Source organism: Epinephelus fuscoguttatus, linkage group LG23, assembly GCF_011397635.1.
Source record: "Epinephelus fuscoguttatus linkage group LG23, E.fuscoguttatus.final_Chr_v1".
Taxonomy (NCBI): domain Eukaryota; kingdom Metazoa; phylum Chordata; class Actinopteri; order Perciformes; family Serranidae; genus Epinephelus; species Epinephelus fuscoguttatus.
Window position 1 is genome coordinate 16,748,503 of NC_064774.1, and position 27,676 is coordinate 16,776,178.

Here is a 27,676-nt window from a genome sequence, read left to right on the forward strand (position 1 = left end):
GTTAAAGTTTGGTTCACTTTAGGCACAAAGCAACTTAGGGTGCTTTCACACCTGCCCTGTTTGGTTCGTTTCAGTCGAACTCAAGTTCCCTTTGCCCCCTAAGTGGGGTTCAATTGCACTCAGGTGCATACTAAAACAACCGGACCGAGACCCTCTCAAAGAGGTGGTCTCAGTCCGGTTACAAACGAACTCTGGTGCGGTTCGTTTGTGGTGAGAATGTGTTCTGACCTCGATCTGAACCAACTGCAGTCACATTACACATTGTTTGGGATAAACATGAGCATGTTACAGTCCTGGAGGATTATTAACGTGCAAATTACTTCCTAGATTTTTCCTGCATGGATATTCTTTGAAAAATGAAAAACTTTGTAACAGAATTAGTGCCTGATTCGGACCAAAGCAAGACAACTCTGGGTCTGAAAGCACCCTTGGTTGGGGTTCAAGAGAGATCATTAAGGTCAAGGAGCAAAAAAAAAACGAAGTGCAACACTGTTTGGCATCTTCTCCGGTACTCAGCTACCCGTCAGAGCCCTGATGTTTGCTGGGTAAGCTGTTGGGTGTTTGGACCCTTCTCACAAGGCTATTCAAATGTGTTATGGCATTGTATATTAATTACATGTGATAACTGAAAAATACAACACATTTAAATATGTGCTTAAACCTCATTGCCTGTAGACCACACACACACACACACACACACACACACATATATAGATATAGCAATGACAACAACAAACAGGTTTTTAGATATTTTTGTCTTTTATTTTTAATATGAGAGCAGAAACAATTTATTTTGTAATTTCTTTATTTCCCAGTATCTTCATAGTTTTCCAAGATTGTTATAATCTTAAGACTGTCCAGTGAGTTTAGATTTACTCTCTTTATAAATAATTCAAGAAAGAGTTTGTTTCTTCTCTTCGTCAAGTAGAAAACATGTCCTTGAAACAGGATTACAGTAAAATGGAGAAATGAGAAAGGGCTGAACCCCGGTGTGTGACATTAGGTAGAAAATGCAGCCTCTGTTAGCCTCACACATGCTGCTCACATTCACTGTGAAGCTCAGAGGAGAGATGTGAGCATATTTTAATACAGTAACAAAGGACATAGAACATTTTAAGCTGCAACCCCCATCGTCAACAGAGATGCAAATCCTCTGCTTCTTTAAAAAATCTCCTTCCCTTACTGACAGTAAAGTTTCCCATAGGTTCATATGTTTGTCCCTTACAGGAAACCATACAGAAAGCAAACAGACACAAAGTGTGTTTGCTGCAAGATGTTATAAAAAAAACTGGTGCTACTTTTGGGTTTTGCCATTTCTGGCTAAATTATAGTGAAGTGTAGGATGGTGGTAAACATTTATTCATCGTCGTCATCATCGTCATCATCGTCATCGTCGTCGTCATCATCATCATCATCATCATCATCGTCATCGTCGTCATCATCATCCTCGTCATCATCTTCATCGTCGTCATCATCGTCATCATCATCGTCATCGTCGTCATCATCATCGTCGTCGTCGTCGTCATCGTCATCGTCATCGTCCTCCTCATCATCATCATCATCTGGATCGATCTTTCCAGACAGAACGTCCTCAATCCACTGCTCGAGCTCGTCAGCTGTGGGCATGTCATCCTGGTCGTCCATTTCCATCCAGACGCTGTCGGCCTGCCAACGATAGGCACACATAGATATTTACAAAATGCTAAAATTATTTACAATGCCCAGTTTACAGCTCAAAAAATGGGATGAAATATATAAAATACACTTTATTGATGAAGTACAGTGAATTTTAAGCACAAGCTTTTATTTTGAAGTGCCATTTCCTGTAGTAGAGTGAAAGAATAACAGACAGCTAGTTAACAGAGACAACAAACTAGCTCCACAACATGGATCAGTGCAAGTATGACACTGAATATATTAAACAGCGTGGACCTTGAACTAATGACGTGAAGAAGCTGAGGATAAAACTGGGTTTTTACTTTCGAAATAAGCTATGTTTTTCTTTTAATAGAAAAAAGGGACTTGTTGCTGCTACCTTTTTACCAGTGTTGGACTATGGGGATCTTTTATATATGAATGCTTCTGCTAAATGTCTTCATATGGTTGACACTGTCTACCATGCTTCTCTGAGGTTCATTACTAGTTATAAACCATTGACACACCACTGTGAGTTATACTCTCGGGTTGGATGGGCTGCTCTGGCCACCCGAAGGCTCAGTCATTGGTATACTTTAATATATAAGGCATTACTTGGTCTACTGCCTTCCTACATTTGTTCCTTAATTGCACAGAGAAGTGCTGGTCCTTATTGCTTTCGTTCTCAAGACTACTTGTTGCTTTCTGTTCCCGTACTGAATTGGGTAAAAAGGCTTTTGTCTACTCTGCACCTTTAACATGGAATATGTTACAAAATGACTGGAAACTAACAGGGTTGATTTCTTTGAGCACCTTTAAATCCAAACTGAGAATACTTGAGGCCAACTCCACTACATGTACTTGTTTTTCATAATCTGCTTATAAATTTAATACTTTTTTCTTTCATTTGTTTGTGTTTTATCTGTATAATTTGTAACTGTGTTTTGTACTTGCTGCTGCCTATCTTGGCCAGGTCTCCCTTGAAAAGAGGTTGTTAATCTCAGTGGGATCTTCCTGGTTAAATAAAGGTTGAATAAAAAATTAAAAATGACTGTGGAGAAATCTGGAGTCCGTGGCTGGACCAGTTGGGAACCACTGATTTCGGCCCTGTTTCCACCAAACACTTTCGGTATGGTACCTCTGGAACCAAAAGTGAACCCTTCAGACATGGTACCTAGACCCTAGGTCCTTTAAGTGTTTCCACCACAACCAGTGTTCTTAAATGTGGACAGGGTTGTCACTCACTGCTCCATCCAGCACTCACTGTATTTCCTCCATTTCCAGCCAATGAGGCTGCATGCCGACATTTTCAGAAAAAAAAATAGAACAGACAGAGTTGTTCTCATTGGGATATTTCAAAATAGTGGGTTTCTGCATTTAGTCCTTCTCAGGCAAACTCAGCCGGCCGGAGCCCACAGGAACAATGCTCCACAGTGCTTTTTTTTTTTCTCCGAGTGAGGACTACAATATATGCAGTTAACATAACCCAGTCGAAATTCATATTATTGTTTTTAAACGCTTTAAGATTCACTCATTACTAAAAGTGTCTGTCATCCAAGAGAGACAATAAAAACTAAAGTAGTGGTCGTCATAGTGAAATTTAAGGTGTGCTGATGGATTCACGTCGTCAGCTCATACACTGAGTAACATTACAAGTTAATGTTCCACCTTAAAAGTTGTCAACAGTCGGCCCAGTGAATTAAGTTATTTTTTCTCAGACTCCTAATACGCAGGGTAATATCCTCTTATTCTCTCGGCCCCCAGGTCTCTGTTCAAAAACTACATACCCAGAACTAATATATTTCTCTGCAGGAAGTCCATGGGTGTACAGGTTTAGGAGTTACACTGCCAGTATCAGTGGATCCCCATGTGCTATGTTCAGACAGAGAATGTTTTTTGCCTGTATACTTGGTTTGGTCTTTTTTGATTGAAGTTTGGTTTGATTATGCTTGCTGGCGAGTTGGGCATCTTCAGGTATAAACAGTATGCAACGTGACAGTGTCCTCACATGTTTAAATCCCGGATGACACATTTTCTAATGAGAGGGCGGCTGGGCTCAAAAGGATAATTAAATCTTGATTGGATTGGATTGTTTGTTGTGTTTTTGTACTGTGTCAAATAGTTGAACAGTTTATGGTTGCTTGAGCATTTTGCTCAACTTTTTCATTATGATGTTTGGCACAGAACCTAAGACTTAAATGCAATGGTGATCAGTAGGATCAAGGATCAGTATTAGTAGTCACTTGCCACTTCAAGAAAACTTGAAATACTTGAACATGTCCAACAATTACTTCACAAAATATCTTGAGATGGGAAGTTTTTGCTGTACTGAGCAACATTCCAAACAACCTGAAATCAGTTTTAATCTTAGGTTTGAGAGAAGTTGCTTACATCTTCAACATCAACCACACCAATCTGAGGTGAAGAGAGGTCAATGCGGAAGGTCTTCTCCCAGTAAGGCACCAGCTGAAAGAGATATAGGCAGATGGTTAGGCTTATCCTCATACAATTATGAATGACATTCGGAGCAGTTGTTTTTATGTTTTCACAATGATGATTTGGACATGGTAAACCTATTTTTTTAGGAGATATGAAAATAACTAGGTTATATTTCAGTATATTTCAAAGCAGTTACAAGAAACACAAGACAACTAAAAGATGAACAGCATCAATGATTTTGAAATATATAGATGCACAATTTAAGTGTGGGGTATTTCTACCAGGGGGAAGTTGTCGGGGTCGATCCAGATGATGCTAAGGTTGGGGTTGTCAGTGTTCTCGCGTGCCACCTCCTTCAGGATTTCCAGGAACTCAAAACCGTCTAAAGAAAAGTTCAAATGTCAGGTACCCTAAAATATTAGCTTCATATTTGATTGTCGATCTGATCTTATTTCTATGTGGCTTATATCAATGCTAGAATTGTAAATAAAGGTCGAATGTACCTGGGTCATCTTCCTCTGCAAAGGCAACAATGTGCTCTCCATCAATGTCATCCTCCTGTGAACACAAAAAGGTATATAAGACTGTCCCAGATTGCCTGATAAGAAATGTAAGTTTTTATGGATAGAAATCATTATTACAGCTAAAAAAATGTTTTTTTGTTTTCATCAGATAAAATTAAAGATCTCTTACCCAGATCTCATACATGCTGTGAGGCTCAAGCTTCCTTAGAGTGGGCCTGAAACATTAAAGCATAAAAAGAAAAGTACTTGTTACACTCCAAAAACTTACAGGAAAATACTTATTGAATAAAATATTGTGCTTTTTGCCCATATATACATTAAAAAAAATTACTAATTTGTGTGTTTGAGTGTTTTCTCATCTGCCATCTCTATGGTCAAGATCTGGTTATGTTTACACAGAATGTGGTTCTAGGACTGGCATCAATCAGCCTGTTTGCCAGAGGAAAATGGAGAGACCAACAAACAGGATAAATAGTTGTGTTTTAGCAAATAATTTCTGTGTTTCCATCATCCTTTTATGCTCCAAACCTGGGTGTTTTGCAACAACCTGTTAGCTTTTAAGGTCTCACACGTGGTTGTTTTGTGGCAACTCATCAGTGTTTTTCCATCAGCTTATTAGGCTCCAAACATGGGTGTTTTGTAGTGACCTATCAGTGTTTTTCCATCAGCTTTTTAGGTTCCGAACTAAGGTGTTCTGTAGCGACCTGTCAGTGTTTTTCCACTGGCTTTTTAGGTTCCGAACTAAGGTGTTCTGTAGCGACCTGTCAGTGTTTTTCCACTGGCTTTTTAGGTTTCAAAAGCAGGTGTTTTGCAGTGACCCGTCTCTGCTTTCACATCAGCTTTTTAGACTCCAGCCATGGGTGTTTTGTTGTAACCATCAGTGTTTTTCCATCAGCTTTTTTCGCTCCAAACCTGGGTGTTTTGTAGCAACCTGTCAGCTTTTAGGCTTCAAAAGTTGGTGTTTTGCAGTGACCCATCTGTGTTTTCTCATTGGCTTTTATGATTTCAAAAGTGGATGTTATATTATAACCTATCCGTGTTGTTCCATCTGCTTTTTAACTTCCAAACTAAGGTGTTTTGTAGTAACCTGTCAGCTTTTAAGGGTTTAAACATGGGTGTTTTGTAGTGACCTGTCTGTGTTTTTCCATCGGCTTTTTAGGTTCCAAAAGTAGGTGTTTTATAACAACCTGTCAGCTTTTAAGGGTTTAAACATGGGTGTTTTGTAGCGACCTGTCTGTGTTTTTCCACTGGCTTTTTAGGTTTCAAAAGTAGGTGTTTTATAACAACCTGTCAGCTTTTAAGGCTTCAAAAGTAGGTGTTTTGCTGCAATTCATCAGTGTTTTTCCATCAGCTTATTAGGCTCCAAACATGGGTGTTTTCTGGTAACCCATCTGTTTTTTTACACTCCAAACCTGGGTGTTTTGTAGTGACATGTTGGCTTTTTAGCCTCCAGACGTGGGTGTTTTATTGTAACCATCAGTGTTTTTCCATCAGCTTTTTACGCTCCAAACCTGGGTGTTTTGTAGCAATCTGTCAGCTTTTAGGGTTCAAACATTGGTGTTTTGCAGTGACCCATCCATGTTTTCTCATTGGCTTTTATGATTTCAAAAGTGGGTGTTATATTATAACCTATCCGTGTTGTTCCATCTGCTTTTTAGCTTCCAAACATGGGTGTTTTGTAGCAACCTGTTTTATATCGGCTTTATAGACTCCAATCATAGCTGTTTTGCAACATTTTTACCAAGACATTGCAGCTTTTCCTGCTGGGATTATGCCCCGAAAACCTTGTATTATAAGCCAAAACATGATCTTTTCCCAACTATAACCAAGTGGTTTTTGGGCCTGTGCAGTAGTTGTGTAGTAAAAAGTACAATATTTCCTCCCAAATGTAGTGGTAGATAGTAGCATGATATAATACCTCAGTTCACCACTGAAATTATGTGACCCAAAAAGGATTAAATGTTATTAGTGTTATTTTAGTATCACGTGGGGTCTCACCTGTCATGCTGCTCAATGTATTCAACGAGCTCGGACTCGATGTAGGGCTTTCCTGGAATGGTGTCGGGTTCCTCCATGAAGGGCTCATAGAAGTCAACTTCATTCATCTTCAGCTTCAGCTTCTTGGCAATCTGAAATGATATTCATTTATATGACAATTAAAAGACAATTCAAAAATGTATTTTGGCAAACATGCAGAGTAGATGCTACAACATGTAAATTCAGTCAAAATATTCAAACAAATAATTTAAACCTTGGGGTCAAATGTGGCAAAGAATTTGACGAAGGGGTGGAACTCCTCAGCGGCATCATCGTATTCAATGAAGTCTGGGTGGGAAACATAAGAGAAAACACAACATTAACTTTATTTGTGTGAGAAGTTGATTTAAAGAGCCATTGCATGTGATATGTTTGAGTCTTCAGATCATCATCCTCCACCTACGAGGGGATTTCTCGCTCTTGAAATAGCCAACCAGCTTGATGACCTCATCCATGTTGTGGAAACCCTTCAGCTCACGATCGTTGTCGATGATCTCCACGGGGTCTTCAATCACCTGGCAAGAGATATTTATGTCAGTCCTGATATCTGAGTGATATAATTCCACAAGCGGTATGAGGCAGTTTGTTGCTTTGAGCTCAGTAAATCTATCATGTATAAGTTATAACAGAAATATAGTCTGAATTAAACCACAGTACTTGGCACTATCCCAGTGACTTACATCGTAGAGGAACTCGACCAGGGTGTCGGAGGCCAGCTCTCCATCGTACTCAATGATCTCATTGTCGGCAAAGATGTAGATGCTCTCCACCTCATCCAGACCTGACAAGAGAAAGTTGCAGTGGTAAGCAATATTCATAAAAGATAATAGAGATACGGGACTTTACATATATTTGTTTAGTTATTTAATTAGTTGGTAGCAGTTTATTTAGAGCATGTATGTAGCAAATAAACAAAATAGTTATACAGTGGTAGACAGACGTGAAAAAAAAGGTTACTAAAGGAAGCATGAAAACTGAAAATAACATAATGATTTGATTTACATGTCCAAAAAGGAGTGGGAGGAAGTACAAATGTATTTATTCCCACCCCTTCTCAATAATAGTCAGTTTATTTAAAAGAAAAAATCCTATCTTATCTTTATATCCTTAATAATTAAGGATATAAAGATAGGATTATTTTTGTGAAAGAACATCCTAAAAAAACTAATGCTTAGACATAAATTATATGAAAATATCATGTTCAGAAGCAGAGCTATGCAATTCTTTGTGTGATGCTGTGACATAATGGCCCCAAATTTCAGGCCCTGAATGTACCTTGATCCACTAAGTTTATTATGGTATACTTTTAATATGTTATTTGGTTGTCCCAAGAGATCACAATTAGTGATGGCCAAATGAGGCCTCATGAACCACTGTCTTTATTTTCTGAAGCCACCAGATGGCGCTGTGTGTTCAATAAAGGCTTGAAAGCACACTTCATTGCCAGTCCTTCAGCCGTTATATTTAAACCAAGAGCGCCATGGTGGGGTCAGAAAATAAAGAATGTGGTTCATGAGGCTTCATTTGGCCATCACTAATCACAATAAACCTTGAATGATTACTATTACAGTTTTCCCTGGGTCAAACCAGTCAATCAAAAGGAACTATGTGTATTATAAAAAGAAGAATATAAGCACATTAGCATAGTATTAAATATGACAGTATTTAACATATTTATATACCTAATTTTTCTTACACATGATTAAATACTGTCCACGATTTAGGGTTTATAGCTGCAGCACCTGTTGTCACAGAGAAGCTGTAATATCTTTGGTCAACACTTGAGGGCAGGCTTGTTTCATATATTGTCTATCACTCCCTTACTACAGTTTGAATCCCATTTGTTGTTACTTACACTTAGATATTGAGTGAAACCTGCTTTTGTTTTGTCAGTTATATATTTATTTATTCATTAGTGATTATGGAGTAACACTGAACAGGTGCACAGTAAGTGTACATTAAATCTGGCCCCATACATCCTAATTGAACACTGATTGTATGACTGGAGACAGTTATAGTTTATTCAGCTCTTTGTTATTTACTGGTATAAAGAAGTATTTGTTAAATCTGTAGGAACTGCTGAGTAGCACTTAATCAGCCCTGGGAGAGACCATGAGAAAAGTGGTGAAGGAATGAGCTGATTTACACTGAGCCAGCGTTCTTCTTTCTGTTGGTGTCACCCACAATTAGGCTATGTTTTCACCCGCAAGGTCTCTGTCACCGATTGGCAAGCTTACCAAGCTTCTTGGCAACAGCAGAGTCCTTCTTTTCATCCACCAGGCCGAATCCAATGTCCTCATCATCAAAATCGCTCAGAACTTGGGCTGCAAGCTGGACAGAGAGACACAGACAGAGAGAGACAGAGAGAAGTGGAGGAGTGAGGGGGATAAAGAGAAAGTTGTATTTAGTATCACATGCATTCTGGTTCTATCTCCGACTGATGTTAGCGATCCACTCATCTGTCCGTAATAGACATTCCCTAATCTCAGAACTCCTTTGAAAACATACTTTCAGCTTCATTTACATGAGTAACCCCTTGGCATTTCATCTTAATTTCAAGGCCTTAAAAGCAAAAGCTTTGGATTGCTGCCTTGCACTTTCTAAATCGGAGTGAAACTGAAGCCAACAATTGACAGCCCCCATAGCCGGCATGAGAGGAGCACAGACAGCAGGGTTTCCAGAAGAACAAGAGGGGCAGAACTTGAGCCAACTATGTCGTGGGGGAAGAGACGCTGCAACAGGTGTGGTGGAAAGAAGAGGAGCTCACACTTTGCAAAAGTAAACCTGCTGCATACATGCGCATACATAAATATACAAGCAATAATAAACTGTATTTTTCACAGTTGTGAGCATATACAACTGTTTTCCAGTTTGCATTTGCTTTCTGTTTAACTGCTTTAGTCTTGCAAAGGGATGATTGCCCCTTTAAATGTGAGATTACACCAAATGAAAGGAGTTAAAAGCATTATGTAGCGCCTTGCAAAGCAGCATTGTGAAATAGATAACATTCATAAGCAGACAAATGCCTCAAAGCACCAGCACAAATACCTTTTGCTGTATGGTATCATATGTGCTATGTTGCTCTTCACAGGCAGTTTTTAATGCCATCCATTCTTTTGGTCTCCAGAGTCCTGAGACATTAGCTCATGGTTGGACACTGGGCCAATTTCTCTTTAATCTGGTTAGGAGCGTTGGCCTGTTTGCCCTGAAACACTAAAGCAAGATAATCGGCATGAAGCAGCTGATGGGAAAGGTTCCATTCAGGGTAAAGTTTCTTTTATTTTAAAGGATAAGTTCACCCAAATCAGAAAAGTTACATATTTTCTCACTGCTAGTTCTGTCTAGCCATGCAGATAGTTTAATCTGTTGATATTTTAAAGGAATAGTTTGGTATTTTGGGGAATACGCTTTAATGTCCACATAGTGGATGTTTGCCTAGTGGGCCAGATAACCCTCTCTGGCTGAAATCTATTAATTTCAACCCAAACCTTGATTTTGTTTCCCCTAACTTAATCAAGAAATACCTTTCTGGCAGGATGCCCTCTCTGCAGACTTCTCGCTGAACCATACTATTGTTCCGAAGGCCAAATTTCCGAAACCCCGTTTGTCAAAAAAAAAAAGAAGCTGAAAGCCCATTTCTCTGACAGTCCATTATCCGAAAAACAAATGCCCATTGCTCCAAAGTCCAGTTTTTCCAAAAACACACACTCCCTGCAGCTAGTTTTAGTTATCGAGTGGAGTTTGAGCCACTGAACCTGGGTAATATCAGCAACCCTTTGCAGCGTTTCCTAGCTGCATTTTGAGCCCGCTCTCACTCAAAAGTCATTGAAATCCAGCACATGGGCAGTGACTTGCATCATCAAAACCAACGGAAAAAGGTGTCATTTAACGTCGGCATGATACGTGGCTGGTTGCCGTTATAGTTTAACGATGCTAGGCGGCGTCCGGGAAAACGCTGCGAGACAAGGACGAAAGTTAAGGATACTTGCTGTAGCTCTGCTTGAGGGTGAGAGGCTGTCAGTAAACAGTTTGTTGGGCACAGGGAAACTGAGATCTACTTGGGTACATGAGACCCTAAAAAGAGGGGGGGTCATGGGGAGTACCACCAGTTGGTCCAGAAGCTTCTTCTCCATGATGGCCATTTCCAGGCATATTTTAGGATGACTCTGGAGTTAGTTTGACAACCTGCTGTCTATCATTGGGCTTTATAGTAGTGATGGCCAAATGAGGAACCACTGTCTTTATTCTCTGAAGCCACTAGGTGGCGTTGTCTGTTCAAAAAAATGTTTGAAAGCACACTTCATTGCCAGTCCCTCAGCCCTCAATACAGCTATCTGGTGGGGTCAGAAAATAAAGAAAGTGGTTCATGAGGCTTCATTTGGCCATCACTACTTTATAGCTCTGGGTATCCAGCAACCGCTACCACCAGTTTCTCCTCCATTGTTTACCAACTGTAAACTTGTCGTAACATCCACAGAAGGCCCGCTGATTGGACAATGGGAAAAAGATGACAACACAACAGATGACGTGGGGCATTTTTCCACCCTGAGTTGAAGTTTTTTTTATCTCAAGCCAGGCGCCTGGAGAGTGCAGAAATGCAAGGCATGCTGCAATGTAAAAATCGTAAGCAAAAAGCTTCATTCTCATTAAAAACAATAAGAAAAAGGCACCACCAGCTTTCTATGTGATCAGGACCTAATGGGGCTTTGGAATTTTTAACCGTCGGGAGAATGGGAAGTCCCCTTCCAACAGCAGTCTAAGACACTAAACTAAACGAAGCTAACTGCATAATGGTTATAGCTGTCAATTTCTTGGTTAAGGTTGGGTGGAAAAAATCAGCAGTTGGGTTTCTGTCAGCAAGAGTTAGGCAAACTTTCCCAATGTGCCTGGTCTTTAGCTTCATATCAAAAGCACACACATGACATTGGTATCAGTCGTCATCTAACTCTTTGCAAGAAACTGAAGAGGCGTATTTCCCCAAAATGCTGAACTATCCCTTTAAGATATACATTTCTCTGAGTTATGTCCCACCACAGTACAATGGAAGTGAATGGGTTTATTTGAGCAACTTGTGCTCAGTTTCTCAAAAGTAATTTATCAATGCTTTGAGCCACAAAAATGAAATAAAATTCACTTCTGTTGAAATGGGGTGATGGCAAAAATTCTACCTGCAAGTTACGACATTGCTAGTAAGTCAGGAAATTAAGTGATTTGGGTGACATGACCCTTTACTATCACGGATGGCTGCATAGATGACTGGGTGTGTGGGTGGATAGGTGTTAAAGTTTGATTAATAGATTAGATGATAGCCATTTTGAAAAAACAAACAAACAAAAGAAACTCTCTGACTGAAAATATAGACCCAAACTGGCACAGCCCAAGCTGCTGCTGCCAGACTCTGAAAGCAGTTCAGTCTCTCTGTGACATCTGGTTTGTTGCTTCATGTAATTTCATCTGCTTTCAAACTAAACTGCAGTCAAGGAGTGGAAGAGAACAATCAGCAGATACCGCAGCGGCAGAAGAATCTGTGTTTCACAGCCCAGCTTTACAGGCACAAAAAGGCAGACCTTAACATACCTGAAAGATATTTGCTGCTTGACTTGTGATCAACTGCAAGAAGAGGTAACGCTTTAGGGCAAAGCACAATAGTCACAGCCTCCAGGTTTACAACAAATGGGAGTGGCCTTCACAGGAGACAAAATAGGTCCAAATTTAAACACTGAGATTGTGCTCGGAGAATTAAAGCCCCATTCACACACTACCATTTGGTAGCACTTGATTTTAAGTCAATGTATTAAGCATTTAAACACTGTAACAAGAAACTGTTTGTTTCAACTTTAAAAACATAATGTTTGGGCTGCCTTAAAATTTTAGGTTGACGATGCAGTGGTTAACATTGTGGTTAACAACATGGTTCCTGGTTCAGACCTAGAGTGGGGGAGCCCCTCTGTGTGGAGTTTGCACATCTCCCTGAGTCAGCGTGGGTTTTCTCCGGGTGCACCAGTTTCCTCCCACAGTCCAAAGACATGCAGGTTAATTGGTGACTCTAAATTGTCCGTAGGTGTGAATGTAAGTGTGAATGGCTGTCTGTCTCTATGTGTCAGCCCTGTGATAGTCTGGTGACCTGTCCAGGGTGCACCCTGCCTCTCACCCAGTGTCAGCTGGGATAGGCTCCAGCTAGTGATGGCCAAATGAAGCCTCATGAACCACTGTCTTTATTCTCTGAAGCCACTAGGTGGCGTTGTCTGTTCAAAAAAATGTTTGAAAGCGCAGTTCATTGCCAGTCCTTCAGCCTCCAATACAGCCATCTGGTGGGGTCAGAAAATAAAGAAAGTGGTTCATGAGGCTTCATTTGGCCATCACTAGCTCCAGCTACCCCCACGACCCCTAAAAGGGTAAGCAGTTATGTTGTTAGTTATTTATTTTTATTTCTTGTTAATAATCCTGTTTATTTGAACTATATATTTGTAAATAATCTTGTTAGATTTCTTAGATTTTCACTTATCTTTCTACTCTTGTAAGGTGCACCTGTAACGCAAACGATTTCCCCTCGGGGATCAGTAAAGTATTTCTGATTCTGATTCTGAATCAATTTGAAAAGAAAGGTTGAATCATTATAAAATTACCTCAACTTGTCTTTTCGAATTCAGTCAGTGCAATATTTTAAGGCAGCCCATATGCTGACTTTTATAAGTTAAAACAAATGGCATCACATTAAGCAGTATACATATATTAAATAATAACTTTTAGTACACTTAGCCATTTTAACTTCTATTATTATTCTATTATAATTATTACTGTGTTTTACTGTATTGTTAAGCATTATGAGTTTATACAGTAGCTTCCACTTATGGAATCAAGTGTATAAATTTATATCTGACTAAATGTGACTAAATCTAAATGTTAATATACTATTTATAAATGCTAAATACAGTAGGACTTAAAGTAAAGTGTTACCAGGCTGTCATTACATGAGGACCTCGTGTTATTGATTCTTAATACAGCTGCTTTGCTTGAGCTTGCTCAAATTTGTCATGTCTGTTTCATATTTAGATAAGTACAAAGGTCATCTGACAAAATTTCAGATAACCTTGCATCTCAGCAATTTTTTTCCCATATATATTGACTTTAAAAAGGTTACCTTGTTTTTCTCTGCATATATTCCCATCCTTTGAGACACTGTCTTTGTTGTACAACAGTATCAGAGGTCCTGAGGTAATGCTAGCAGGGTGTGAACAGGGCTTTACACAAGAAATCAAACGACTGTTGAGTGATTTTGAGTGTAGCGTGCAACAGTGATTGATTAATTAGATGTTTCTGAATTCTTTCAATCACCGCCTGGAAGCAGAAGTGTGTCAAGTTAAAGAGAAACACAACCATTTTAAAAACATGTCTTAAAAATCTGCAATTTATAGATGGAGCGACATTTATAAAATTTTGCTGCAGTGCAGAGACACTACTTCTGATTGTGCTGCGTTGAGTTGGTAATGACTAAATCAGGATTTTACATGCGGTAGATTACAGTAACTTCATACACAAGTCAAAGTTTTTCTTCCCAAAAAAAGACAAGGCAGTGATTTTTTAAAGTAGAACTTCCCCAAAGCTCATCCCATATTCCCCTCCCTGTTTCAACTAGTGATGGCCAAATGAAGCCTCATGAACCACTTTCTTTATTTTCTGACCCCACCAGATGGAGGTCTTGGTTTAAAGATAAAGGCTGAAGGACTTGCAATAAAATGTGCTTTCAAAAGTTTTTTGAACAGACAGCGCCATCTTGTGGCTTCAAAAAATAAAGACAGTGGTTCATGAGGCCTCATTTGGCGATCACTAGTTACAACAGGACATGGCCATGTTAGTAACACTGGGGTATTTATAAGAGAGGTGAAGTTATGGGTGCTTGCAGCGGGGTGGGAAGCAAAGCAGGGAGTCCCACAGCTATATAAGGGTGTGTAAGAAAGCATGTTGAGGAGCAGAAAAGAAGGCCCGTTACATATAGGAATGGGTGTGGAAAGGGAAGGAGGGGAAGGCAGACTTGATGAATGGAAGAAGACACATGACACGCAAGTTAACACTTCACAGCAGTCGTCTCCTCCTAGTCCTGTCCACCCTCAGTGTCTCTCATTTCTGCTTCCTGGGTGTTTTCCCTCTCTCACAACCACATCCTTTCTTTCCCACTCTCTTTCCATGTGGATATTTTGTCATGACTTAGTCTCCTGACACCACTTCACCCTTCCTGATCTGTTTCCTCGCTATCATCCTGACCCCATCCAAAAGTCTGGGCATGCAGAGCCAAGTGAGAGGTCAGCAGTGCAATTGCAGTTTCCCAATGCCCAGTCAGTGTCAGCTTGTCAGGTGACACAAGATGAGGGCAGAGTGCCATGGTGAGTTGTCAAAAACGTGCTCTGGGTCCCTGCTGCACTTGGCTGGGGCACCAAATGATGAGCTAGGAGATGGCGGTGGTTTCGCAGTGCAGTAGAGGGGTCACATTTCTTGTAATGTAGCCGCCCACATGCTCACTCAACACCACTCGATGTAGGCTAGCCTTTATATTGGTTGCTTTGGTAAATCTAGACTTGAGTGGCAGGTGTTATTACGAGTAGACAGGTTTGTCTAAAACGTCTTAAGAGTGTTGTAAACCTGCCAGTCTCACATTGGTTCTCTCTTTGCTGCATCTGTTGAAGCTACAGCAGTACAGAGGGCAGTACAGTGACTATAGCCAGCTTTGTTTCTCAAAAGTTACTTCATTTTTACATCTATTCATTTGGCAGATGCCTTAGTTCTCAATGCTCGGTTTCAAATTCCACCTGACACAAGCAAAAGTGACAAATTCTACCTGTAATAGTGTAACTTACAACATGTACTTGGCAAAGGTGTATAAACTTAGAAATTCTACCTGACACAAATGTTAGATGTTAGGATTTCAACGAAACAATACAAACAGGATAATAGAGGTCTGTACAAGAGGGGGTACAGCACAAGTCTCAATCCACCAAAAAAACAGCACAAATAATGAAATTAATTTTGAATAAATTAACAGTGAAAATAATATATATATATAAAAAGCAGTGTTGGGCAAGCTAGTTGGAAAATTCACTCTCAGATCTTTACTCGGCCCCTGTTGTGTCTATTTCTCTACTGTCCACTGCAAATCCATTAAATACTTACAGTCTACGGACTCTATCATGACCAATTTTCATGTCAACAAAAATTCCTATAAATATATGTACAGTACATAAGAAATACAGCTAAATACATAACTTTCATTCTCCACGAACATAATGTGGTGTTTCAGCCCATTCTCCTTCCTAAGTCGTCAAATACCACAGATTTGTCAATGATCGTCAGACACTGACGCCAAAAGCCAACTTCCAACTTGTCATGGTATGATACATGAATGGGCAACATCAGTTCATAACGTATCCAGATTGCTCCTTTCCCGGTGGTATGATACACTGCTGGGCATTTTCAGTTTGAAATGCTGCTGGTGACAGCTTAATACAAAGAGCTAGAAAGTCCTTATAGGTAGTGATGGCCAAATGAAGCCTCATGAATCATTTCCTTTATTTTCTGACCCCACCAGATGGCACTCTTGGTTTAAAATGAAAGGCTGAGGGTAGTGATGGCCAAATGAAGCCTCATGAACCACTGTCTTTATTTTCTGAAGCCACCAGATGGCACTGTCTGTTCAACAAAGGTTTGAAAGCACACTTCATTGCCAGTCCTTCAGCCTTTATCTGTAAACCAAGAGCGCCATCTGGTGGGGTCAGAAAATAAAGAATGTGGTTCATGAGGCTTCATTTGGCCATCACTAGTTGTGGGACTGGCAATGAAGTGTGCTTTCAAACCTTTGTTGAACACACAGCGCCATCTGGTGGCTTCAGAAAATAAAGACAGTGGTTCATGAGGCCTCATTTGACCATCACTACTTATATGGCAAGAAGGAGGGGTGGTGGATGGGTCCAACAAACCTTGGACTTTCTTTTTTGTATGAATATAGAGCCAAATCAAAAGTTTTTTTTTCCAAACCTAACCATGTGCTTTCGTTGACGTCTCAGAGTTTGTTGCGGCATCCCTGAACGTCAACAGTAGACACAGGAGGATACCTAGCATGTAGTACTTAAACATGAAAGTCCACTGACAAAGCAGTAATATGTGACGATTTGGGATGAGAACGTGTTGGGTGTTGACATCTAATGCTTGTGACCAGTATCAGAAAGGGTTGTTGCTGATGTTTTATAGTTTTATTGGTAGATATCCCTTTAAAAAGGCAAGAAGTGGGTTGTTGATCAATAATTCCTTCATCAGGTGCCAACTTTTAAGGACAAACAAAGAAACAAATATGCAATACAACTATCCAGCCAGCAACCATCTGTCTATGGAGCCAGATCAGTGACGGTAAGTTTTGGCATCAAAAAATAAAATTTAGCATTGAAAAAGGAAACATTGGCAGTGGAAAAAAAGCTCTACTAAAAAATAAAACGGGCATTAAAAATTATTTTGTTTTTCAGTAATGATCTCCTAATTTGATATCGGTTTTAACGCTATGTCCCTGTTTTTACTGGATAGGGGGTGCTTGAGTGGAGGGGCAGTGACAGAGTAAATTACATTTCAGTTATGACCACTGTGGTCAAATAACCTTTTTTTTCCATTTTTAGTATTATGTTTGGCAGTATAGTTCTGTTCTCGGGCCTCTCTGCCTTTCTTGGACCTACACAGAAAGCTTAAGGCAGAGAGAGCACACCTCTCTGCCCTTCCACGCGCGTATATGGAAAGCCTAAGGTGGAGATAGCACAGCTCTCTTCCCTTCCACGTGCCTCTGTGGAGCCTAAGGTGGAAAGAGCACACCTCCCTGCCCTTCCATGCGCCTACATGGAAAGCCTAAAATAGGGAGGGCAGCAGCAAAGACCCCCCAGGAACAGAACAGAGCAGCATCAGTGACAAACACAAATGACATTGATAAGTCAGACACAGCATGAAAAGGAGGAGCTGGGGTGGAGGCAGGTTGCAAAGCAGCTTGCAGAGGAAGCAGCAACAGTAGGCAGGCCAGAGCAGTTTAAATAAGGCGCCCTGAATGAGAATTGCCAACTGGTTGCATAGAAAGGAATCATGTGATCTATCAGCTGGCTCCCTTCCATCAATCAGCTGCTCCATCACTTGATTGGGCTGCTTGAGATCAGCTGATGTAGCTGGGATGTGAGCTGAGCTTGACATTGTGTCCTGCCTGAACTAATACTCTGTTCAATATAATCTGAATACTAAGGAAAAATATCTCTTTGGGATCCACAGACTTTTAAAAGTGACATGAAGAAAAGATCTGAACATTATAATTCTTATTATTGAAAAACACATCCAAATGCAACAAATATTAAAAGAAATGAAAATAATTTTGATGCCTGTGGTTTCTTTTTTTTCTCAGTGGAACTTTTTTAATTGCCAGCCTTTTTCAGTGCCAAAAGTTACTCCATATACAGTATGTCCTCTGTGTAATTTCTATACCTGCTCATTTCTCTTCAGCAAAAGTTGAAGTTTAGCAATTTTGGAGAGCAGGATACACTGAACCCGTTCATCAAAGTCTAACGACCTCTTCACTTCATGAGTCTGTTGGGTTTCTACACTTGGTAACCTTACTGTAAACAGTAAACACAACTGATAAGTCAGGCAGATGCAAATCCAAGTTATTATTTCCTCTTCAATTAAAGAGCAATCATGGATGAAATTATACAAATCTAATGAAGATTAAGGGTCTGATTTGAACCACAGGCTGAGCTCAGCTGGGAACAACAAACACTGCTTGAGAGACCTCCTGTCAATTAAGACAATTAAAACATACAGCACTTGAAAGCCTTCATTCAGGAAAGGCTGTCTTAAAGTTGAATTTCAGCACATCTGGTAGAATGTGATGGATTGTTTTTAAACCATGATTTTGATTTAGATATATAAATATACATTCACCCACTGCTGTCCTTCTTCACTCCCTCTACCACTCTACCATATGTGTCATCCACCCTTCCATGGCCAGCACTGGGACTTTGAAAAGGGCTGAGTAAACCATTAATGTAAGAGAACTTGTCGTGCTGTTCTCTTCTCCATCACTGGTCTAAATCTGACCCTCTGACTGAGTCTTTTTGTTTGGTCATTCCCATGTAGGCCTTGTGTGTTCCTTAAGTGAACAGCTCAACAGTTGATGAGTCACACATTTGTATGTGGGCATGACCTTATGATGTAAGTCACTCAGTGAGAACCCCAGGGACACAGGCATGCACTCAGACTGTAACAGCTTCAACAGCGGCTGCAGAGAAATAGCTAGCTTTGGAGTTAGCGTTGCTGCCATTAATATTTGCTCCTAAATATTCAGAGTACTAAAGGAGAGTGCATGTACATTTGTCTACAGTGAACAGTGTGCACAGTGTTAACATGATTTAACTTATGCTTTAAATTAGGACTGCCCCCTAATAGTCAACCAAATCACCTGAAACATGTAAGTAGCTACATGCCCATTAGCCACTTTGCACAATCATTACTAGTGATAGCCAAATGAGGCCTCATGAAACACTGTCTTTATTTTCTGAAGCCACCAGATGGCGCTGTGTGTTCAACAAAGGTTTGAAAGCACACTTCATTGCAAGTCCTTCAGCCTTTATCTGTAAACGAAGACCGCCATCTGATGGGGTCAGAAAATAAAGACAGTGGTTCATGAGGCTTCGTTTGCCCATCACTAATCATTACTGCTTTGCAGACAGCGTCATTAACAGGTGGCTCGCTCAGTGTGTGATGTGCACTTGTAGATAAAATATAGGCCTATATTAATGATATATTTCTCTGTAATGTAGCACAGTGTTAACAATGTTACTGATGCTATTCTTTCTCACACCTTCAACTCAAACCATTGTGTTGCCCCGCCCAAAATATATCATTTAATAATTACATTAATATCATAAACATGCAGGCGACTAGTCATGGCCAAATGAAGCCTCATGAACCACTTTCTTTATTTTCTGACCACACCAGATGGCGGAAGTGGTTTAAAGATAAAGGCAGAAGGACTGGCAATGAAATGTGCGTTCAAATTGTTGTTGAACAGACAGTGCCATCTGGTGGCTTCCGGAAATAAAGACAGTGGCTCATGAGGCTTCATTTGACCATCAGTACGGGCGACTAGTTGAGTAATGGCCCTAAATGTCAACTGTTGGTCGACTAGGAAAAGTCTTAGTTGGGGGTGGCCCTACTATAAATGCAAGTCCATGATGACTATGTATGTTGCAAGATTTAGATTGTAAAGGTAGTGTAAAGAACAGCTGATTCATTTATTAATCAAATTGTATGACCCCACAAATCATCCTTTTATTAGAAAACAAACAACAGATTGTTACTGATTTCTCTTTTTTTGATAAAAAAGATATAATCAAAACGTTAGGATAGGTTGGAGAATTTTAAACTCTAATATTGCCATTTTTTCCAAGACAGCCAATGGTTTACATTTATGGCACAAAATCAACTTGCAGACTTTTGAGATAAAGTAGGTAATAAAAATGTGTCTTATGTGAAAAATATACATTGTGCTAAGGCAATATTAACATAATTTTGGCAAAAAAGCAAATACAATAGGCAACAACATGCAAAAACACTGTTTTGGTGTTTTAATATCATAGCCTATCACAGCAAACTGGCAGGAAGTATGCCCAACAAAGAAGCAGGAAAACTATATTATCATCTTTCCCAAATTGTCTCTAACATCTTGTCTGAATGTGTAAAATAAAGAAGAATTAAGGGGTTGACAAAGCTGCAGGTTTTCCAGATCTTCCTGTGTGAGCAGGAGTCCTGGGATCTGTGCAAAATTAGAAGTTCAGCCAGCTTTTCCCCCCAGCCAGATGGTAAATTAATAATGGCTGCTGTAACACATCAGGACGTTCTACACCAGGCTGTTACATAACACTGCGCCGGGGTGGTCATGAAAGATTCAGATACAACAGTGTATAAAACACATGCTTTGACTTGCCACCAGCTAGTGTGACTGCACTGTTTGAAAGGGAGGATCCAGGATTGTGCTAAAAAATAAGATGCTGTGTTTCTGAGTATTTGTAGAGATTATACATCTCTGATAAGTCTCTCCGTGCGATCCTTTTAACTCTGAGTTTACTATTTTCACTCTGACATGGTCTCATGGGAGACATGATGAAATGCATGGAAAGCTTTTAGAAATCTCACAGGCACAGAAGCTGATTCACTACAACAAACTGTGAGGGCAGAAGTGTCTGAGACCATCTGTGAATGACTCACTTTGACAGCAATAAGCCATATTACAAACACGTCGCATAACAGTCTCAGCTAATAAACTCCTGCATTTATTCAAGCTTGTTTTTATGAGTCATATGAAAAAAAACAGCAGGTGCTGAATACAACACATTTATCAAAGGACAAGCAGATGTGTTTATATGACAGCAGTTATTTGGATTTCATGGGGAAGCAGCTCACCTCAAGAGTCCTCACAGTGATTTGTGAGATACTGTAGACAGACCTTTTCAGGGCTGACGTCACAATGACGTCAGTTTGTTAGCTGGAGGCTAAACAAGACTCTTCACCACAGGGCTATAGGCTACATAGGAGTCTAAATATGTGGTCTTTTTGTGTTATTGGGAGCCAGAATAGAAGGAGTCATGGCTCAAAACTCAAATTTCATACCAGCCGCCACTGCCCGTCAACAAAAACAAAGACAACTATGGTTAAATGCGATAAGACGAAAGGACTGGACGGAGGCGATCAACAAAAATGCTCACACTTCATATCAGGTTATAACGCTAACTTTTTAGCGCATTAGCTAATGTTAGCCTCGATAGCAAAACAAAATGGAGGAAACTGTTCAAGTGACGTCCTCCTTTGTAAGATTGGCATAGTAATCAACCACAAAGCCTCCAGCTGTTAAGCTCCACCCACCAAAAAATATCATACCGTTGATTAACAGTAAAAGGGTCTATACTTCAAAAAACAGATAATTACTCTGTAAAATCAATATTTGTTACTTGTTACATTTGATACATGCAAGACCTCAATGCAAAGCCGTTACTAAAGAAATTAATAATACAGTACAAAATTGTTTTTATTGCTTTTGTTAAGCTAAGCTCAGAAATGCATCTATAGCAATGGTCTGCCGAATATAGAATGCCGTAATTGACCAATCAGAATCGAGTATTCAAGAAGCCATGTAAGGCCCAATCACACAGAAAGTAGTGATGGCCAAATGAGGCCTCATGAACCACTGTCTTTATTTTCTGAAGCCACTAGATGGTGCTGTCTGTTCAACAAAGGTTTGAAAGCACACTTCATTGCCAGTCCTTCAGCCTTTATCTTTAAACCAAGAGTGCCATCTGGTGGGGTCAGAAAATAAAGAAAGTGGTTCATGAGGCTTCATTTGGCCATCACTAACAGAAAGTATTTAGCAGCTGGAGGTGCCTTTTTGTAATTATTTTTAATGAGAATGAAGCTTTTTGCTAACGTTTTTTGCATTGCAATATGCTTCACGTTTCTGCACTCTAGTCACCTGGCTTTTTTGCCGGAGCTCCCTGAGCTTTTGAACTCAGATTGGAGTTTTTTCGTCATCTTGATTGATTGATCTTGATTTGAGAGACGGGCCTTCTGTGGTGGCACAACAACAAGTTTACAGTTGGTTAACAATGGTGGAGAAACTGGTGTTAACTGTTGCTGGATACCCAGAGCTATACGGCCCGATGATAGACAGCAGGTTGGCTGCCCCTGAGTCATCCTAAAATATGCCTGGAGACGGCTATCACGGATGCAAAGCTCCTGGACCAACTGGTGGTACTCCCCATGATCCACCCTCTTTTTTAGGGTCTCATGTACCCACACAGATCTCTGTTTTCCTGTGCCCAACGCACTACTTCCTGACAGCCTCTCACCCTCAACCAGAGCTAGAGCAAGAACACTGCCTCAACATTTTAGAAACTAGATACTAATTACTGGGGTAAAAAACAGTAGATCGATTACACAAAAAGGTTAGCATAAGGACGTCATGGGATGGTTGTCTTTTTTTACTAGTGGCGTCTTGTGTTTTGCAACCTGCCAAATGCTTTCTGTGTGATCGAGGCCTAATAACTAAAGGTATTATTTAAAGTTGTGCTTCATGTTAATACATGTTCTGTAAAAACAAATAATTCTCATGAATGGGGAAATACCAAGAAACAGATACAGTATGTTCACTTACACATGGTGATGTAAAGCACGTATGCACTGTGCTCACAGTGCTATCTTTATTCAGGTCCATCTATTTGTGGAGTGGAGATGTAAGTCAGGGTTTCAACGTCAGAAAAAGGAAAAAAAAATCACATCTAAATTTTTCATGATGCACCTTGATCCCCTGCATTTCCTTGACATTTTTCTCCCATGAATAAGTGATATGAAGACGTTCCCTGATACAGATAACAGACGAGGGGAGCAGAAGAGAACATTTAAGGGGGAAAAAGCCCAAATAATATGTGTATTATGCTGAGGGAGGAAGTGAGCACAGCAGGGTAATTTTACTGTACAACAAGAAAATATTGTAACGTACTGCATGTCACCTGGTGCAAACACAGTAGAGGGGATGGGCTGTATTTGTGTTTCACAGTGACTCGACTGACATAACCTGGTAAGACCATCCTTTGCTTGACTTTCCAGAAATTACAATCTAATCAGGCCAATCAGGGATCTGCACTGTAGTTGACAACATAAACGGCTCACCACGGACTGTGTTGAATTTGGTGATGTTAGAGGCTGCATCTTGCAGAACAGTAATGGCGGCTTCCATAGCAGCAAGTGCTAACTCTAATGTCAGTAAAGTCAACACAGCAGTAAGTGAAGTTATCGCAGAAATAGCAACCTGGTCTCACTCTGAAGTCGTCAAAATCCGACGCTTGAGCGGAGACTTCCAGTGTCAGACACTGACAAAAAAAAGCAGTCGGCATGATTCGCAGCTGGTCGCCCCATGGAAACACGGTGGGACGAGAACGAAAGCTAAAGCAGCAAAAGTCCAAGTAGGGTTTGCAGGAGTTGTGGCGAATGGGTCCAACAAACACCAACCTTCACCTGGGAGAGTGGTGCTCTCTACCTGTAAGATTATAAAACCAAACCCTGTTTGGGGGGGGGGGGCAGTTACTTGCAGCACCAGAAACCAATGAAAAAATCCTTCCTTTAAAGCCGGCATGATACACGGCCAGTTGCTGTTGTAGTTCTACGGCGGCCGGTGGCATCAGGGGAAACGTGGCAGGACAAGGATAAGTTAAGGTGGCGAAAGTCCAACTGGGGCGGGCCGAATGGATGGTGGATGGGTCCAACAAACACGTCCCGTAAGATTCTAGAGCCAAACCTTGTTCTTTTTTCCTAAACCTGACAACATGTTTTTGTTGCCTAAACCCAACTATGTGTCTTTGTTGTTGAAGGAAAAAAAAGTCAATTTGCAGTGTTGTACCGACGTAGTGCTTTTATTTTGAAAGAGACTGTATGTAAACAGTAAATTTCCTGTGAAAATTAAAGTGTATTCTGAATGAAGACAATGCAAGTAACAGGCAGAACTTGACACAGCATTCTAGAACGTAAGCAACCAACTCACCCAGGGTACCTTGCACGTCGTAGCTGGATGTGAAAAGTCTGCAACCAAATGTCGATATGCGACGAGGTCGGAGTGAGAATGTGTTGAACAAGAGTATGCACTCGCCAAGTTGCTAGGAGCAAAAGACGTTTTCACCATTCTTCCGACAAATTAGTGTTTCTGTCAAAGGAGTCTGGTGAGTGTAGACGGGTGCAGCAGCAAAACATGTTTTAGCCACACGACCACCTAAAACAAATCAACATCAGTTTTAGTGCTATATATAGAATATTTTCACAGCTCTTCTTTGCTGTCAGGAAGCTCTTTATATCAGTAAACTGATGCTGTTGGGTTATGCTCTCTTCAAAGCCACCAGACTCCACTGATAGAAGTCACAAAAGATGCTCAGCGACATCATTCCTTCCGCTCGCCCCAGCCGGTGCCTGGGGCTCGGAGGAGGGAGAGGCTCAGTAGAGGAACCGTAGATTGTGATTGTCTGGCGCAGCATACATGGGAATGGAATATAATACAGTATATTTGAACGTATTTCTTGCTTTTACTGTGATGGTGTAAATAAACTGCAAGTCCAGTGTTCATTGTTGTTTCGTCACTGATTGGCTGAAGGAGTTTGTCAGTCAAGGCGAGTATTCCTGCCTACTGAAAGTGTTCGGTCGGCAGCAGAGCCAGACTGCTACAGAGAGCAAAACAGAATGTTGAGCTCATGTCATCAGGATGGTGTTGCCAGGCTACAACTGGCAGACATCTCTAAAAAATGTTACACCTGATAGATTTACATCTGAAAGTCTGCACACAAGCCACTCTCAGCAACACCGATCTCAGACTGGTTCGTTGGTTTCTCTAAAAGAACGTGCTGTATTTTCTCTGTTAATTTTGAGGACTTGTTGGGATTAATGGTTCAGTACCAGAAATCTAAAACAAGGCATTCTCTATGGCACCCTCCCTGCACCCACGGATATTCTTCCTATTATCTAGGTGGACCCTCCTCACATGTAGGCCCCCCAGTCCTTACATCCAAGGGTCATTCTTCCAATTTACACATAAAACATCCTCTTCTTCCTAGCCATATTTAGCTGTATAGATAGGTTGTTTAGTTGTGGTTAATATTTGTATACAATTCCTAACTGCTATTGCTGCCAATATGATACGCACTCATGAAAAAAGTTTTTGGTTTGTTTGCCTATTGGGTTTTAATATGAAGACAGAGACTCACATTGTGGTGGGAGCGGTGGAGGTGAGGAGGGTAAATTTAGCACGACAGAAGCAGCATGCGGGCTCTCGGCCACGCACCGCAGGAATTATTTTGGCCAGTAGTTGGGAGCTGATGACAGGTGCTTCACTGAGCTGCAACTCTCCCACCTCAGCTTAAATTGAAGATATTTGGATAATCTGTTGTATGGGAAGCTTTCTATGTGGAAAATTGATTTAAATTACCTCTGTATTATTGTTTTCCTAACTGATATATTCTCCTTGCTTTTTTTCTGTCTTTCCTGAGCAGTTTTTCCATCCATGCATCAATATGATTTGTACACACACATTGTCTGCAGATGTGTTTAAAGGGGCACTCCACTGATTGCACACATGACGTTCACTCTACTTGTCATAGGGTTTCAATTCCTATTTTTTACATTCTCACTCCACCGTTGTATCTCGACTTAGAAAGTCGACGTTGAGATGCGACGTGCAAGGTACCCTGGGTGTGTTTGTTGCTGACATTCTGGGATGCCGTGCCAAGTTTGGCCTTCCTTGCCTGTTTTCAGAGTACTGTTTGGATTTCAGCTTTGCCTCTTGTGTTTCCTGTTTCCCCTTCCTCGTGTCTCATGTTAGTTTTCAGAGGCCGTTTACACATACACGGTGATTTTGATAAACGCAGTCACAGTATGCACCGTAACTTGCGTCTGTGTCAAAAGTGCGACCTATGTTGCTATGGTGACAATGGATACATGGAAGGTTTGAGCTTCTCGTTACACTGCCACCTACAGGCTTGGCGTGCTCTTGTGTATATATACACGGGTAAGTGTAAACGAAGATCTTTTTGAAAACGGAGACGGTGAAATGTCCGTTTATGAAAATAGCCGGCAATGTGTAAACGGCCTCTTAGTCTCTGTGTGTGTGTGCTGGGCGTGGCCTTCTGGTTCCCTCCTCCTGCCAATCCTCCTGAGTGCCAGCAGCTGCTGAACCTGCACACCTGAACCTCATCTACAATCAAGCCACTGCAGTATAAAACCCTAGCTCAGACATCCAGACTCTCCCAGATCATTCAGTGTTCTCTGTTGTAGAGACAGTTAGGGCAGCTTCTAGGTTTTTGACACTTTGTCTTTGTACTTTTGGACATCAGTTCACACTCAACAACAAACGCACGTGGTTGGGTTTAGGAAAAAAAAGGACAGGGTTTGGCTTTACAAACACCAGCCTCCCGAGTGAAAGTCCTGCTGCCCACGCTTCTCGGGCATCTGCTGCCTTAACTTTCATTGCTGCCCCAACGCGTTTGCATCTGACACAGCTGGGCGCTGTTAAACAATAATGGGGACCAGTCACGTATCATGCCAACGTGACGCATGACCCTCCACAACAGTGAGGATTAGTATATGCCGTTCACAAAGCCCGGTTGAAATTAGTGTATTAGATTAGAAATTTAAGGTGTGTTGATGGATTCACATCATCAACTCATGCATGGAGTAACATTACAAGTTAATGTTCCACCTTAAAAGTTGCAGACAGTCGGCCAGTGAATTAAGTTATTTTTCCTCAGACTCCAGCTGCTGTGAGAGGCAGCGAAACATCCTTTCATTTTATAGTTACAGTTTACTAATTAAACTCTCCACAGTATGAACAGTGGTTACATGAGCCTCAAAACCAGCCACAACTCTATCTATTGACCAATCAACAGACTGCAGTGTTCACAGCTCCACCTTTTAGTACCAGATCTGTGTGCTAGGTACCCCAACAGAGGGGGGACCAAAAATGGGGACGGTACAGAACGGTTCCATTGGTACCATCCACAACTTTTCACAGTGGAAACAGAAAAATGCACATGAAAATGAACAATTTACACCCCTGTATCAAGTCATGCTTTTGAGTCCCTCCATTGTTATTGCCTGCTTCTTGATGGGGAGCACTACTCCTTCTTTGAAAATAGAAAAATAGATTTTGTTGTTTGAAGCTTTATAACTCTGCTGCTTTGATTTTAACCATTCATTTTTTTAACCTTCCGTCTTTATGGAAGTGCAATACTGACCCGGAGTATCATTTTATACTATATATATATATTATACTTTAATTTCCCTTTTGCCTTAATGCTGAAATTAGTTTTTGAGTTTCTAGTTTGGTTGCGTTTACCTCCAATCAATTTATTCAATTTACTGTATATTCTATACTACATGGCCATAACTAATCTTATTTTGCTGAATCTCTTCCTGCAATCGCCCCATATCCCTGAAGTTATTAT

At 40.6% G+C, this 27,676-nt stretch overlaps 1 protein-coding gene across 2 annotated transcripts in view; it reads right to left on the reverse strand.

The window, feature by feature from the left end:
• Positions 1-740: 740 nt before the first annotated feature.
• casq1b (calsequestrin 1b) overlaps positions 741-27,676 on the reverse strand; it is a 41,930-nt gene continuing 14,994 nt past the window's right edge. The window contains exons 2-12 of one of the 2 annotated variants that reach the window (XM_049568580.1): positions 12,213-12,245; positions 8,873-8,966; positions 7,316-7,416; positions 7,039-7,150; positions 6,850-6,923; positions 6,597-6,727; positions 4,768-4,813; positions 4,578-4,632; positions 4,356-4,456; positions 4,027-4,101; positions 741-1,665 (exon numbers count right to left, since the gene is read on the reverse strand). In XM_049568580.1, coding sequence (XP_049424537.1) covers positions 1,357-1,665; positions 4,027-4,101; positions 4,356-4,456; positions 4,578-4,632; positions 4,768-4,813; positions 6,597-6,727; positions 6,850-6,923; positions 7,039-7,150; positions 7,316-7,416; positions 8,873-8,966; positions 12,213-12,245 — 1,131 coding nt within the window. In that variant the 3' untranslated portion in view covers positions 741-1,356. The remainder of the gene's footprint in view (positions 1,666-4,026; positions 4,102-4,355; positions 4,457-4,577; positions 4,633-4,767; positions 4,814-6,596; positions 6,728-6,849; positions 6,924-7,038; positions 7,151-7,315; positions 7,417-8,872; positions 8,967-12,212; positions 12,246-27,676) is intronic. The other variant, XM_049568581.1, reaches the window with a different exon arrangement.